Consider the following 16,920-nt stretch of genomic DNA (forward strand, 5'->3'; position numbering starts at 1 on the left):
CCACTACCCCTCCACTCCAGGGGTCTCCTTTCCACCTTCACTGTGTTCTACCATCCTGCCCAACTTCCTAAGCACCCCTTCTTTCTTCTGAGGTCCCCTTTCTACTTTCATGACCTATACACATATATATAAACATTCAAAGCTAAGAAACACTCACCAGAGAAAGAGTGTGTCTATTTATCTTTCTGAATCTGGGCCATCTCAATATATATGAGCTTCTAGACTCATCTATTTTCCTGAAATTTTCATTTTTATTTCTTACAGCCGAGCATTCACACACTTTTTGCATCCATTTATCTGTGGATAGACATCTAAGCTGGTTCTATTTCCTTGCTATTGTGAATAATTTCACAGTAACGTGTTCAAGTACCTCTGTGGTAGAAAATACTGTCTTTTGGGTATAAGCTCAGGAATGGTACAGCCCACTCATATGATGGTTCTACTTTTAATTCATTGAGAAACCTGATTTCTACAATGGCTGTACTAGTTTACACTTCCACCAGCAGTAAATAAGGCACCCTCTTCCCCTACATCCTCACCGGAATTCTCCGTTTTTTGTTTTCTTGATGATGGCTACCTTGATGAGGATGAAGTGGAATCTAAAGTTTTATGTGCATTTCCCTTATGGTGAAGGAGGTTGAATACTTCGACAAGTACTTGAATGCACTCCCCCTGACCCCTGACCCATGTGCTGAAGGCCTGTTTCTAGTATTTACTGCACTTGGAGATGATGAGGCCTTTAGGAAATAGGACCTACGGCAAAATGGTTGCTAGTGTACTTCAAAGGAGATCTTAAAATGCTCATTCTTTCGTCCCCCTTCTCTTCCCTTCCACCTTCTTTCTGCTTTCTGGCTATTATACAGTTGTCAAGTATGTCTTCTCATATACTTCTATCATGAGCCATGACCTCCCAATTCACCACAGGGCCAAAGTGACAGGACAAAGTGATTGAAATCATGGGCCAAGATAACATACCTCCTTTTGCTCGGGTTATTTTTTTCACAGTGACAAAAAAGTAATAAACACAATTTACAGGTTTATCACAGACCTACTATCGTCTCCCTATGCAATTCCTCCTATGGACTTTTCCTTATTTCAAATGCATTTATAGGTTACAGCACAAGCATCTATTTATTTTTGTCAAACTTTTATCTTTCTTCAAGACCAGAGCAAAAAATTTGGAAATTAAAACACAGCAAACACGGTTTGTTGTTGGGCTCATTTTCCAGATAAACTTTTGTCAACCAAACTTAAGATTTAATTACCCAACACAGAAGCAGTACTCTCAAGAGACTGGGCGGTCCACAAAGATTCATCCATCCATTTAGAGAGAGATGTTAAAATTTATAATACTGTTGTTGGCAATTTAACAATTTCTACCAAAATGTTTAAAGAACAGTCTCTCATTCAACTGTTCTACTTTTAACACTCAATATTAAAGACATGCTAACACAGAGTATTCTAAGATGTATGTGCAAGAATATTTTTTTGAAGCAAGTGACTAAAAACATCCTATCTGACCTTGACTAACTTGGAAAGTTATGTAGACAAACACATTGTGAGCTAATATTTTCAAGATGTTATTAAGCAAAAACTCCTAGTCACAAAACAATACAAATATGTATGTACATGAACAATTTAAAGACTGATCGAAAGAGACCTAAGAGAACATGTCATTGCTAAGAGCTACACTCCTGAAATGGGCCAAGTAAGTTAGAAATGTGAAAGGGATCTGCATCCTTGTTTTTTATACTACCATACTATATCCAACTTTCCTACTCAGAGTATATTTATGCACAGCTATTTTTCCTGTACTGAGGAATGAACTGGGTATGTTGTACACATGAGTAGTCAAGTTGATTTACAAATCAGCCCCTTTTCCTTCTGAGGTATGTGTATGTTTGTATACATGCACCTAAGTGCTCAAGTGTACACATCTGTACACATACATCAAGTGCCCAAAGCAGAACCTTCTATTGCTCTCCACCTTATTGTCTTGAGGCAAGGTCTCTCACTGAACCAGAAACTGACCCTTTGGGTTAGGCTAGTTGTCCAGCAAGCTCTCAGTATCTTCCTGTAACCAATGACCAGTTTTAGAGTTATAAGCACATGCAACCATGCCCTTATGTGGGTGCTGAAGACTTGTACTCAGACCCTCATTCTTTCAGAGCCAAGTTCTTACCCACTGAGCCATTTCCCTAGGCCTCTCTTTTATTTTTTATTTTGAGACAAAGTCTTTCTAAGTGTACTTAAAAGGAGATCTTAAAATGCTTATTCTTTCGTCCCCGTTCCCTTCCCTTCCACCTTCTTTATGCTTTCTTGGCTTTTTTACTCTGGTCTTGAAGAAAGATAAAAGTTTGACAAAAATAGATAGATGCTTATGCTGTAACCTATAAATACATTTGAAATGAGGAAAAGTCCATAGAAGGAATTGCATAGGGAGACCATAGTAGGTCTGTGATAAACCTGTGAATTATGTTTATTACTTTTTTGTCACTGTGAAAAAAATAACCCGAGCAAAAGGAGGTATGTTATCTTGGCCCATGATTTCAATCACTTTGTCCTGTCACTTTGGCCCTGTGGTGAATTGGGAGGTCATGGCTCATGATAGAAGTATATGAGAAGAAATACTTGACAACTGTATAATAGCCAGAAAGCAGAAAGAAGGTGGAAGGGAAGAGAAGGGGGATGAAAGAATAGTTATCTCTGAGACAAACTGAAGAATTTGTCTTGAAAGAATAAATGTTAGCAGTATGCCCTTTAGTGCAAGTAAGTCAGGACTGGCTATTTAAGCAAAGCCCATTACATTTCCAGCTCATTGAAATTCATACTGATCAAGTAGAAAGGTCGGATAGCACTTCTCACCTTTCCAAAAGCAGACGCTCCAGCACAGATGTGTGTGTAACTGAACTGCTTCTGAGTTTCCAAAATCAATGGTGTGAGTTCCTCTGAGAATGAAACACAATAGGTGAACCACATTTTATGCTGTCTTCATAATCATATATTTGAGCAGAACAGACACTCCATTTTCCCACTGGAACAGCTCACCTGGAAGGAAGCCTTTGTATGCATCATGCTGAGCCACCAGAACTTTTGCTATGCCAGGAACTTTACAGAGATCCTGTACCACCTGTGATAGAGAAGGATTTGTAAGTATCCACCTAAGAGAAACAATGAACCAACACTGCCAAGTTTTAATCAAGCATAAAATCTTTTTTTCTCTTTTAAAAAAAAATTGGATATTATCTGTATTTACATTTCAAATGTTATCCTCTCCCCACTCCTACCCCCTCCCCCTCCACTTGTTCCCACTCCCAATCACCCTCTCCACCTCAGTGCCTTGGCATTCCCCTACACTGGGAAACCGTGACTTCACTGGACCAAAGGCCTCTTCTCCCATTGATGCCAGACAACCAAGCATAAAATCCTAATGGCCAGTATGAAAAATTGCTTGTTGTCTGTTTTGAGATGACGTGGAGGTATAAATAAGAACGCCTCAAAGCCTCATACACTTGTATCCTTAGTCTCCAGCTGACCAGCTGATGACTCTGTGAAAGGATTAGAAGGTGTGTTCTTGTTGAGGTGTGTCCTTAGAAGTGGGAGGAGAAAGAGAGGGCATGGGGTTGAGGTTTCAAAAGCCCACACAAGGCCCAGTCCGCTCCCCCAAATCAATCAAATTAAAAACTATGTCCTACAGACGTGCTCACAACTGATCTTATAGAGCCATTTTCTCAACTGAGGCTCCCTCCTCTCTGACGATGTGTCAAGTTGACATAAAACTATCTAGAACAGTCAATAAAAATAATTTAAAAAATAAAAACATTGCTGCTTTTTTTTTTTTTTTTTTTTTTGCCTTACTTTGGTATTCTTTCTCCCCAGAAGGGTCTTGCTACCAGCCTTAACTGGCCTAGTATTTACTACGTAGCCCAGGCTGTTCTTGATCTGGCAACAATCTTCTACTCAGTCTCAAGAATACTATGATTACAAACATTCCACCATACTAGGCTTTTAAAAATTATTTTTTTAAATAAAGTTTAAAAAAATAGCTATGTGTATGGGGAGGGCATATATGTATACAAGAGTACAGGTGCCTAAGGAAGTCAGAGGCACTGGGTGTCCTAGAATTAACATTACAGGCAGATGTAAGTAGTCAGCATGGGTGCTGGGCATCAAACCTGGGTCTTCAGCAAGAACGGCCTGTATGCCACTGAGCTATCTCTCCAGCCCTTTCTTAAAAAAAAATATTACTTAAGGAAAATTACAAGCCAACTGATTTTACTATGAACTGACCTAATTAGTGACACTATAAAAATTCTACCTTAAAAAAAAATAAATAAAAACCACAAAAGAACTGGACTGAAGAGACAGTTCAACAGTTAAAAGCATTTGCTGTTCTCAAAGGGGACCTAGGTACAGGTCCTAGCATATACAAGGCAGCACAGAACTATCTGTAACTTGAGCTCCAAGGGATCTGACAGCCTCTTCTGGCCTCCAGAGCACTGCATGCTTGATTCCTATACAAGCAGTCAAAACTCATATACATAAAACAAAATAAAATCTTTTTAGTACTAATTGATAAACCAAAATCAACAGTCTTTTATTCAAATTTAGCTAAAAACCTATGTTTTTTCATTGATGCTAATTTAAGTGCATTATTTTAGGAGGTGAAAAGTAAAAACTGGATGTAGTGCCCAGCTTTGGGAGGATAAGGTAGGAGGATCACAGGTTCCAAGCCAGTATGGGATAGAGGGAATTCAAATCTCACAAATCCAAAGGAAAAAAAAGAAGGAAGAAAAGAAAGTTAGGATTAAAATGAGATTCTCTTCATAGATAGATAGACAGATAGACAGATAGACAGATAGACAGACAGACAGAGATCTCCAAGCGAACAACATGCATTAGACCCGGGACCTGTTAGGAGTGAAGGCACAACTTCTCTAATGTTGACTGCACTTCATTTGGCAATAATTTCTTCTGAGAGTAGGATTAATAATTCCAAGAACTAGAGAAAAATCTTCAATTACAGCCCATTGTCAACATGGAGTTTCTGCCTGCACAAGAAGCTGTGCCTTCTAACCTCTTCCATGGACTAAATGGCCTCACAATAGTCACTGAAAGGACACAGGAGGACTCTGCCGGGCCGAGTGCTGAGCAGCACATCACACTGTCGTACACAGAGATGTACTAGTATTTAGCATCTCTGTTTAGCAGGTTTTGGGTCATGTAGGTTTCTTTATCTTACCAATCTCATGCAAGAAATCCAAAGTGACACTAGCATTCTGAACCTGCATTATTATGTGCTCTACACCAACTTAATAAAATATATAACCCGCTAAAAAAGAAACATTCTCTCTCTACGTTTACTCCTTCATGAGAGTCAAACTCCCAGTCATACACTCAGCAGTTCTGACATAGTGGAGGGGAACTGGCAGCTAAAGCTCTGTAGTCCTAATAGGCTCTTGTCTGCACAGCAGAATAAAGTTTCCCAAGAGTTAGTTTCCAAAGCTGTTACTTAACAACCACAACAAAACCAACCAGCCTTAATTTGAGAAGAATGAGGCTGAGATTTGAATTCTTCTACCAATTAAATATTAGCACCCCTGATACTTTGCCCAGATTGACCACTTTCTGGAATTAGAAGCAACTCATCAGTACCTAATCTGCTATTAACCTCGAAGGAGACTCAGAAAGCACTCTACCTGGTACCTGATGGACAGGATGGTGCCAGCAGAACTAAATCAAGCATTCCACCTCATTTTGAAGATAAAATGCTTCATGAGAAAACCTTTTGGCTTTTTCATGCACAATAATTTCTGTGACACTGGCCATTGAACTGAGGACTAGAGCCCAGTTTGGTTATACTGCTAGGCATCAGTCTCTGCTGCCCTCTTCCACTGCCTCTTGGTGGAGATTATATTTTCTACGGCTGCCCTTAAGAAGGTCTCACCTTGTCACATTTGGTTCCAGCTACTAAGCAGGACACTTCACCTCCAAGACGTCCAGCAGCCGTGATGGTATTTAGAGTAATGGGTGCTAGGGAATCATTTGAATGCTCAGCTATTACCAAGGTACTCTGAAAACGGAGCAATGAGACCTAAAAGAAAAGGAGAGGAATGTTAATGTAATCTTTCAAAATAACTGTTATACATGTGGACTTTAAGGAAAACATTTTGATATGCAATGCTCAGTCTTAAGTGTATTAAGAAAATATTTTCTTGATGGCATAAATTAAGCTGTGTCTACCTTTACAATACCAGACCCTTACCCAACAAAAATCAAGAAGTCTTATGTAACGTGACACAAACTAGAGTTATCTGAAAGGAGGGAACCTGAAATGAAAATGTTCCCATAAGACCTAGCTGTGAGGCATTTTCTTAATTAGTGATTGATGGGGGAAGGGAGGGCCTATCATATTTTAAGTGGTTCCATCCCTGGGCTAGTGGTCAGTAAACAGCATCCCTCTATCAGCTCCTGCCTCCAGGAGTGCTTGAGTTCCCATCCTGACCTCCTTCGATCATGAAAACCAATATGGAAGTATAAGCCAAATAAACCCTTTCCTTCCCAACTTGCTTTCTGGTCATGGTGTTTCATGACAATAGAAACCCTAAGAGAGTTTCTTTTTTCTTTTTTAATTGGATATTCTCTGTATTTACATTTCTGATATTTACATTATATCCCCTTTCCCCCAATCCCATCTCCCCTCCCCCTCCCATTGCCTCCATGAAGGTGTTCCCTCTCCCAACCACCTTCTCACACCAGCATTCCCCTACACTGGCAGAATGAGCCTTCGATGGACTAAAGGCCTCTCCTCCCACTGATGTCAGACAATGCTGTCCTCTGCTGCATATGCACCTCGGGCCATGGGACTCTCCATTCAAACTCATTGGTTGGTGTTATAGTCTCTGGGAGCTGTGGTGGGTTTGGTTAGTTGATCATTTTGTTCTTCCCATGGGGTTGAAGACTCTTTCAGCTCTTTCAGTCCTTTCTTTAGCTTCTTCATTGGGGTTCCCATGTTCAGTCTGATGGTTAGCTGCAAGCATCCTCCTCTGTATAAATATAGCTCTGGTAGAGCCTCTGAAGAGGCATCCAATCAGATTCCTGCCAGTAAGCACTACTTAGCATCAGCAATAGTGCGTGGGTTTAGTGGCTGCATATGGGATGGATCTCCAGGTGAGACAGTCTCTGGATGATTTTTTTTCTCTAATCCCTGCTCCTCTATTTGTCCCTTTACTTCTTCCCATGAGTGGTTTGTTCTCCCTTCTAGGAAGGTCTGAGGCATTCACCTTCTGGCCTTCCTTCTCTTTGAGCTTCATAAGTTCTGTGAATTGTTTCTTAGGTATCCCGAGCTTTATGGGCTAGTATCTGCTTATCAGTGATTACATACCATGATAAGTGGATACTAGCCGTGAGTGTTCTTTTGTGACTGGGTTACCTCACTCTGGAGGATAGGTTCAAGTTCTATCCATTTGCTTAGGAATTTCATGAAGTCATTGTTTTTAATAGCTGAGTAGTACTCCATTGTGTAAACATACCACAATTTCTGTATCCATTCCTCTGGTGAAGGACATCTGGGTTCTTTCCAGTTTCTGGCTATTATAAATAAGGAGCTATGAACATGGTGGAACATGTGTCAAGGACAACTTGTTAGACGTTGGAGCTTCTTTTGGGTATATGCCCAGGAGTGGTATAGCTGGGTTCTCAGGTAGTACTATGCCTAAAACAATTTCTTTCTGTCTTCCTTCCTTCCTTCCCTCTTTCCTTTCTTTTTTAGTTTATTCTAGATAGGTTTCTCTGTGTAGCCCTGGCTGTCCTGGAATTCTCTGTAGACCAGGCTGGCCTCAAACTCAGTAATCCACCTCCCTCTGCCTCCTGAGTGCTGCAATCAAAGGCATGGGACACCACAGCCTGGCTCAAAATGCAAATTTCTTAACACTAAAACATCAAAACCATTTCCACTATGTCTAATAAATATCTGACAGAGACCTCAATTTAAAATCCTTAAACATAATCTATTAACTGTCGAGCTAGGAGCTAGACAAATTCTATCAAATTATATTCAGTTATACACCAGTCTTGTACTGAGAATATTATGGCATTAATTAGTATATTCAGAAATAACAGGTTTGAATTAGTTGTGAAAGTTGATTCCCATTAATTTGGGTGAAAAATCATTCAATATCAAAGTAGCTAAAAGCAGAATCCTATTGTTAAAAGATGACACTAAAGATTGGAGGTATTCACTTGGTGAAGGCACCTACCCTGTGCTGCAAGTCTTGAGTTCCACCCCAGACTCACATGGAGGAAAGAGAGCAGAGATTCCACAAGTTGTCTTCTGACCTCCATGTGTGCACTGTGGCATGTGCGTGCACCTTCCACTGAAAGATGTAATTGTAAAAAGTTTCAAAGATACCAAGCAGCAATTCTGCTGGTGTTTCAATGGTTTGAATATGCTAAACTTCAGCATCCTTATCAGTTTTAAAGAGTTCTCTCTGATAGTTTTCTATAGAGGTTACTTCGGGGGAAGGCGGTTGTTACAGAAGCCTATGTCCTTCTTTCTCAACTGTAATTCTGCAGTTATCAATACCATGGCAAAAGTATTGCCCTCCCTTGCCCTTTACAGTCAGCAGGAGGATGGATCAAGGACTTACACATGGTTTCTGGCTACAGTGAAGACCAGACATCCACATGGTCCTTGGTGTCAGTAGATGCCACTGACCTCAGCATGGTCTCCTGTGGCAGTGTAAAGCATGGACATCAACTTGGTCCTGTGCCACCAATAACAGGCTTTGGTGGCAGCACAGGAAAAAGATATCAATGTGGCTTCGGGTTACAGTATAAGCATCATTCAGGCATCATGGTGGACATCTTTAATCCCAGCACTCATGAAGCAGAGGAACTTAGTCTGAGGCCAGCCTGGCCTACAGAATGAGTTCCAGGACAGCTGAGATTGTTACACAGAAAAATAATGTATCAAAAAAATCCACATGACCCTCCTGCTTTAAAGCATATTAGGGGACTGGAAATGAATAACAAAGTGGCCTCCTTAGAGGTCTTTTGAGGAGATCCAATCCAGAAAACAAATCATTCTTCATCTTAGACATCCTGTAACTGCTCAGAGCCAGGCCAATCATGCAGGTGGGTAGCATGTTTCAGGGCTGAGTCAGAGTGGAAGCTCGAGGTTGCTGCACATCACTGTTAACTGTAGTCATCTCCCACCCATCCACTGCGACCTTCTCACATGGCTGTTATCACATCTCTAGTACTGCCTCCCCAGTACTTACTCATCACTGCATTCCTCTATCTTTCCCATATCTCCATCCAGTATTTATTTATTTTAGTGGCACTAAAACCTGCAGTTTGTCACATAGCCTTTTTTTTCCCCAGACAGCTTTGCATACAAATATTCATTGCAAGGAGTTGTTGGTCAGGTTCAAGGCTTTTTGGTTTCTAAGCATCAAAAATACTGAACCATTGCTGTGACTCTCAGCTATCCTGCTGTTACCCAGAGTCAGGGTGATCTTGCAGCTAAGTAGGGCTTTCTGGGGCAGGTCTGTGCTCAGGCCTGTCTGCTGCACACCTTCTTGCCCTGAATGTCTGGCATTCCAGGGTTTGCCAGGCTCAACTCTTGTGTCTGTAGCCTGTGGGCAGCACTGCTGCCCTGTGCCTTCTATCTCCCAGCAGGCCACAGCTACAGTGGCTCCATGAGGGAAGCCAGCTGGTAGGCCTGGAGCCAAAGGGATGTACATCTCCTTGTCCTGGGTGCCAACAGCTCCACTGCTCATCGGGAATGACTTTTGTGCTTGCAGCCTGCTGGCTGAGACAGAACAGCACAGGGAACAGACTCATCATTCTTCTGGCTCTGTTCAGCCATCTTTCCTTGCAATTTTGTGTATCCACACTTAAAAAGCATCTACCCATAAGCCTACTCCATCTTTTTATCTAGTTGCTCAGGAGCTATTGCTGGCCCTGCAGACTCTTTTGCTCCTAGGAACCTCCATGGATTTCTCAGACTTTAAGCTCTGCAGCAGGTGCTGGTGGCCACAGCCATCTTTCTCCTTCTCCTCATAAAGATAATTTTAAATAATCAATTAATATGACAGATATTTTGTTCCTACTTCAGCTTCAGAAACACCAGATTAAAAATAAAAACATGTTAACATATAGGACATGGACAGAATCAAAACAATGGTAAGATAATTGATTTCAAACAGACAAAAGTTAAAAAAAATGAACATTTTAATTTTAGATATATTTATGTGTATGAATGTTTAGCCTGCATGTGTCTATTTACATGCACCCCTAGGAGCCCACAGAGCTCAAAGAAATCTATTAGATCCCAAAACTGGAGTTATGGATGGATGTGAACCACCATGTGGGTGCTGAGGCTCCAGCACTCTTAACCACTGAGGCATTCTCCATCACATAAAAAAAAGTATTTGTGTGTGTATGCACACGCGCACACACACACACACACACACACCATTCTGAGTATGTGGAGGTCAGAGTATATCCTAAGGGGTTAGTTCTCTTCACCATGTATATTCCAGGGACCCATCAAACTACAACTGTCAGACTTGATGGCAAGCACCTCTACTCACTAAGCCATTTCAACGACTTACAATTTTAATCTATGAAAAATCTTAGCTGGGTGTTACAGACCTAGAATTTCAGCTAATAAGTCTAAATTAGGAAGAACACAAATTCAAGGCCAGCCTTGGCTACAAAGTTATCAATCTGAATCAAAGTAAAAAGTAAAATGCAATGGGGTATAAAGACCAATGGTAGGGTACTTGTCTAACATCCCTGGTGCCACAAGCAATAAGAATATAAAAAGTTAGAGAAAAACCATCATTTTCATTACTGTGTAATAAGAAGCTTAGTAAACTTTAGTTTCCTAATACTCTGCAATGCCCTTTTAGACTTTCTCCAGCCCCCAGAGGAGTTCATGCTCCCAGCATCCATTCATTCATTCATTCATTCATTCATTCATTCATTCATTCTCCCTACACTGATTCTAATTAGTGTGCTTAGCACGTGTCTTCTCCAGGCTACCAGACAGGCAGGGATTGCTTTCACTATGAAGTCAGTATCTACTTTTGTGCCTGGCATATAAGTGGCACTCAGCAAATGCTGAGAGACTAAAGTATTTGAAATCTAAAAAGCAACAGTTCCTGGATCATCTGTAGGTTAACCCCTGCTGTGACCTGATAAGAAGCAACTCAATTAGAAAGGGTCTGCTCTGGCTCTATCTTAAGAAGACAGAGCTCATCAGGGCAGGGAAGATGGCAGAATTCACAGGGATGGGAGCATTCAGATGGGCTTCCTTCCTGGAGCAGAAGAGAGAGATGAATGCTGGTGCTCAAGTGGCTTTCTCCTTGTTTATTCCAGTTAGAACATCAGCCCAAAGGATGCTGCCACCACTTTCAGGATAGGTGACCCTCCTCAGTTAAACTTAGTGCCCAAAGATCTGACTTATTAATGCCTACATGTTTGATTTGTTTTTGTTGTTGTTTTAAAGACAGCATCTCATATATAGCTCCAATAGCCTGAAATTCAACATATATGCAAGGCTGACCTCCAGCTTAAGAGATCTGTGTGCCTCTGTCTCCTGAGTGCTGGGATTACAGACTAGTATTACTACTCTGGGCTCCCTAATCCAACCAAATTGTCAATCCAATTAATTGGTCATCACAAGGCAGTACCTGATTTCCTAAGTCACTGACATAGATAACCCACCATGCTTCTTGGGAATTTATCTAGATACTGACTATACTTAATTCCAAACAGTAAAATGTGATTTTTTTCCTCTTTGCATTCCAGCCATTTGCCTGTATAAAGCTTACTGGTCTGTCATCGAGTAGCATACTTCCTGAGTGCAGGGTTTAAAGACATCATCACCCTCCCTACACCTTCTTAGAGCCAAACTTATAACATCCACAGAGCCCCCTACTATCTCGCCTTTTTCTCCTTTACTCACACCAAGCTGGCCTCCATCTCTTCCACAGCACTAAGCCAATCTCTTTGGTCACAAACACTCTTGATGATCTTGTCCAACGGACACATTCTGGCCCGTCTCTTACTCAAACTCAACACTACTGACACTGTTTTGTTTACAGTGAGTTTCTTAGCATTCATCTCTGCAACTCCACAACCTAGCACCCTAGCAAACCCCCTCACAGCCTAGAACAGTAAGAACTGCACTAACCCATTTCTTCCCAACCTCCTTTAAATAAATGGAATGAGGACACAGGGAACATGTATCAAGGGGTGGGGGAAGGGATTAAGGCTGTGTTTTACTTTTCCTTCTTAACTAAAAAACAAACAGAAAACAGTGAGAATGAACTATAAAATCTTGCCAAATACTATTTAAAGGGATTAAATAATATATACTTAAAGTCTTTTATCCCTACTTAACATACATTTTATCATAATAAAATGTATATTACATTTCTGTACTTAAACTGCTTTAACCTCTTTAGTAATAAAACATAGCAGCTTTCAACCATGACTAGAAAAGTCATATGACATTGATTATAATATTAAAAACAGTCAATTTTCTTCATTTTAAAAACAGACAAGACTCTTAGTAGACACATTGGCAGAGAGCATTAATTCTAATGAAATTACTTTATGCAATAAATTTTGTTTCAGAGTCACACAAAAATTGGCTCCCTTCTTTCAAACAAAATTTAAATTTGCATGTGAATCACAGAGTTTAGTATAATTCATCAATGTTGGACAATGGCCTCTGAAAAATGTTCTGTCCTTAATAGTTCATAGCTTCTCAGTCATGACAGATGCTCTTTCCTGTCTGCCAATGAACACAGACACAAGAGCACTCAAATGACCTGAAAGTGTTGCTTCACTTACTACATAAAAAAACTTTTTAGGCTATTACTAACCGACAAAAAATTTTTTATATAAATTAATAATAATTCATCAAGAACATCAACTGCAAATCCTAGACTATTTTCTTTGTGTGTACTCTCTAGCTCTGTAACTTTGTACAAATTTGCCTTTACTGAGGAGTATCATAGTAACAGAGTGACTATACTACCAATGTTTGATATTCAGAGACAGGAGTCTGGGGCCAGCCAAGTCTAGACAAAACCTTATCTTCAAAAGACAAAATAAAATCACCTCCGTTCAGATGACTTTGAGGATTTCCTCCAGAAGAACATTGCTCAGTGACACAAACCAGCTGAGACTGAACCGGCTTGGATAGTAAAAATGCCATTAGTAAAAACATGTCTTTAGGTTTTTTCAAAGAAATCATAGCTACAGAAGTTTTGTTTGATTTTTTTTTTTTTTTTTTTAATTTAAGAGTAGAAGCTGGAGAAAGAGCTCAGTGGATAAAGCACTTGCCTAGCCAAGTGTGAGGGGAAAAGTTTGAATTTCCAGAACCTACATTTTTTGTTTTTTTAAAAGCAGATCTATTGGCTGCCTGTAAGAACAACTTCAACAGCTAGAATACTCAACTCCTGCATGCTTCACACACACACACACCAACACCTACACATATGCAAACACAAATACATCACATACACAAACATGCAAAAAAAGAGCAGAGATTTTATATAAATCATTTTGGCTTTATAGTATCATCTGTTATTTCTCAATTAAAAATCAAGTGCAAAAATTAGTATGTGGACATCTGTGAGAAACAGCTTTACACAGTCTCACTCTATCTTTGTAGTCAGTTAAAAATTACACAGAGTGTATTTACATACCATTGGGAAACCCTGGCAAACAACGTATTACCTAAGTAACTGAAGTTAAGATCTTTAGTAGTGGGACAAACTAGTGTCGTGTGCCTCCTAATACAATGTACTGAGAGCCCAAATCACTTCCGACATCACTGCTAACAATACAGAATGTACAGGAGTAGTCACGAGGAAATATCGGGCAGACCTAAATTGGGTGAGAGTCTACAAAACAGAGGCCTGTGCTCCATAAAAAGGCCAATGTCAAATTGAAAGGATGAGGAACTTTTCTAATAGAGACTAAATGAGCACGAGAACCAGAGGAACTGGGCTGCCTTGGGAGGGGTTGTGTGTGCACTGTAAATCCTTGACTGCCTGGTTTTTCTGTACTGGGACTACAGCAGAAGGCGTGGGCTTTACTACAGAGTGAATTCCTTAGCCTCATCCCTATAAAATACCTAGCAACCATTGAGAATTATAGGGAATGTCTAGGACACTCTCAAAGAGTTTAGAAAAACAATGTGCGTGTGCACTGAGAGACGAAGCCCATGTGCCAACTGTGAAATTCGAGGAAGGGTTCTGGAAATGGTGAGGAATTTTGCAGGGGCACTTTTCTGTACACTTTAAGTTATTTAGAAATTTAAAAAGTTAAATATGGGCTGGAGAGATGGCTCAGTGGTTAGGAGCACTGACTGCTCTTCCAGAGGTCCTGAGTTCAATTCCCAGCAACTACATGGTGGTTCACAACCATCTGTAATGAAATCTGATGCCCTTTTCTGGTGTGTCTGAAGACAGCAACAGTGTACTTACTTATAATTAATAAATAAACAATTTTTTAAAAAGTTAAATATATGTTTGTGGGCCCACTTGAGTGTATTCATACCATTTGTTTCCTGCTTGCAGTTCAAATCTTAAAAATATTAATGACTTCAGAAACAGTACTCTACTACCCTTGACTTCTAATTTTAAAAATAAGCCAAGGTCACAATTCTTGGCAAATCACAACAAAGGTCTGGCAATGCTGCCTATGTATGAACACTGGCTGTGTGAACTTTTTCCCCAGTAGCTCTACAAAATTACCAAATCTTAAATTCTCCTTACCACAAATATGATGGGCATAAAATCCGAAAAATTGCCTTGCAAGTACCAAATAGGTCTTCAAGTCAGGTATTGGTACTTGGGAATTTCCTCCCAAAACATAGCTTTCACTTGCTTATTCTCTTATAGAAAGGAGGTTTTTAAAAATCTCGTAGGAGAAAGATCCTGAACAATGTGTTTTAATTAAAAAAAAAAAAAAAAAGTCTTCAAACTTCCAAGAAACCCCTAAGTTGTGTCCCAGACAGAAAAATTCCAGTGGTGATTGGGGTAAAAGGCACTGAAACAAAAAGTAGGTAGAAAAGTTACAAGACGTCTGGATAACTTGTAGGCCAAGGCTGACGGTATTGCTTCTATAGCAACCTAAATGTAAATTAGAAAATCTATAAACTCCTTGATTGTCTTGGAATTGGTCAGCCTTCAACTGCTGTTCCCTTACAGCACTCCGACAAGGGGGAAAAAAAAGTTTTGTTTTGTTTTTTAAGTCCTCGGAAAACAGCTAAGTGGTAAACTTTGTCACTACGGAATGAGCATTGAAAACTTCCCACTACCAACAGTGCCCAAGCTACTGGATCCCCGGCTGGTACGCCCCAGGCCCTCCACTCAGCCCGGCCCCTGCCCTTGACAGTTGGCGCTCAGGGCAGCCACGGGGGCGGGGGAGGGGAGCAGGTTTCGAACTCTACCCCACGGCGGCATCTGGGGACGCAGCTCCCCTCCAAGCGCAAGAACCTCGAAGCCCCATAGTGCCGCGCGAAAGCCGGGGCCGTGGGAACCCTGGCTGGGGAAGCGCGACCCGGAAGAGGTCAAGGCTGGAGGCTTCAGAACTTTGACCCAAGGCTCGGGCACCGCACCTCCTGTCTACACCGGCGGTGGGAACTGTGGGAGCCCGTGACCTTCGCCTGACAGGGTCAGCCGGCTGCGCCTCGGACGTCACCTGCTCGGCCCTCCCTGTCGGGACTCACCGCCCGCCGGAGCTGCCCAGGCGCCGCTGCTCGAAACATTGTCTCAGTATTCTAGTCAGCCCAGCGGTACCCTCGGCCTCAGCGACCCGGAGCGCGCGGGAGCCGCCTCCACCTCCGCCAGGGAAACCGAACGCTCGCGAGACGCGAGCACGAGAGTTGACCGCCTAGGCCGAGACTGCGGGGTGGAGGGGGGGGCTCGCACTTCCCCGCACGCCTATTGGTTGGTCACGCAGCCAACGAGAAGAGCGGAAAGTTAGGAGGCGGGACTTGGGAGTAGGGCGAAGGTAAGGCTGTGCACCGAGCCCTTTGCTGTGCACTCCACGCCCGTGTAGGCAGCTTTCCACCCGTGAAGGGAACCCCTTCTTCTCTCTATCCCTTCTTTTCCTCACGCATTTACACGCAGTTTCAGCTCTGCACGTGCCAACCAAACCCAGTCGCAGGTGAGGAGAATTTTAAACGTGCCTTAGGCGTCCGTCCAGGGGACCGTACGGGACTCAAACAAAAAAAAAAAAAAAAAAAGAAGAAGAAGAAGAAGAAGAAGAAGCTATTAATAAATGATAAAAATAATTTAATTTTTGCCACTACCTTGGAAGGATCTATTGAGTTGGTGGTGTGTGAGCTGGATTCTTGAAGGTTGAATCGGGCAGGGAGAAAGCTATGATAGCAAGATCCCAGTACAAACCACACAGAAGGAGGCAGAATAGGATGGAGGTGGGCCACACCAGCACGCTAGAGCAAAGTTTGAGGTATACACAGATCTTCTCCCTACTCTTCCCTACCCTCAGTCAGACCCACCTCCACCCCATGGTATCAATGCCTGTGGCTGTTAAAATCTCTCTTGCTCTTCGGATGAACCAATCTGGACTGCTCAGGATGTTCCCTCAAAATCTAAACCCTACCTCACAGGAGTGAATTTCACTTTTAAGAGCTAGCCCACAGTGGGGTTTCTTCACAAAGGTCTTCTCTGGTCCCCGGCAATGAATCTTCATCTACTTCAGTTTCTTTATACAAGGCCATGCTTGTGGAAGACTGGGGCTGTGCCACCTAAGCTCTGTGGGAGGGACAACTAATATTCTATTTATCATCACTTTCTTCTTCCAACCCAACCCCCACTGGGCTCAAATCGAAGTCCTATTGAAAGAAGAGAGAAGAGTACATTA

At 41.6% G+C, this 16,920-nt stretch overlaps 1 protein-coding gene across 1 annotated transcript in view; it reads right to left on the reverse strand.

Moving 5' to 3' along the window:
* The window catches only part of ETFA (electron transfer flavoprotein subunit alpha), a 57,373-nt gene extending 41,455 nt beyond the window's left edge, over nucleotides 1–15,918 (reverse strand). The window contains exons 1-4 of the mRNA XM_080930406.1: nucleotides 15,761–15,918; nucleotides 5,948–6,094; nucleotides 3,049–3,130; nucleotides 2,866–2,948 (exon numbers count right to left, since the gene is read on the reverse strand). Of these exons, the coding sequence (XP_080786532.1) occupies nucleotides 2,866–2,948; nucleotides 3,049–3,130; nucleotides 5,948–6,094; nucleotides 15,761–15,799 (351 nt within the window). The 5' untranslated portion in view covers nucleotides 15,800–15,918. The remainder of the gene's footprint in view (nucleotides 1–2,865; nucleotides 2,949–3,048; nucleotides 3,131–5,947; nucleotides 6,095–15,760) is intronic.
* Between the last annotated feature and the right edge of the window lie 1,002 nt (nucleotides 15,919–16,920).

This window comes from Micromys minutus, assembly GCF_963924665.1.
Source record: "Micromys minutus genome assembly, chromosome: 16".
Classification (NCBI taxonomy): domain Eukaryota; kingdom Metazoa; phylum Chordata; class Mammalia; order Rodentia; family Muridae; genus Micromys; species Micromys minutus.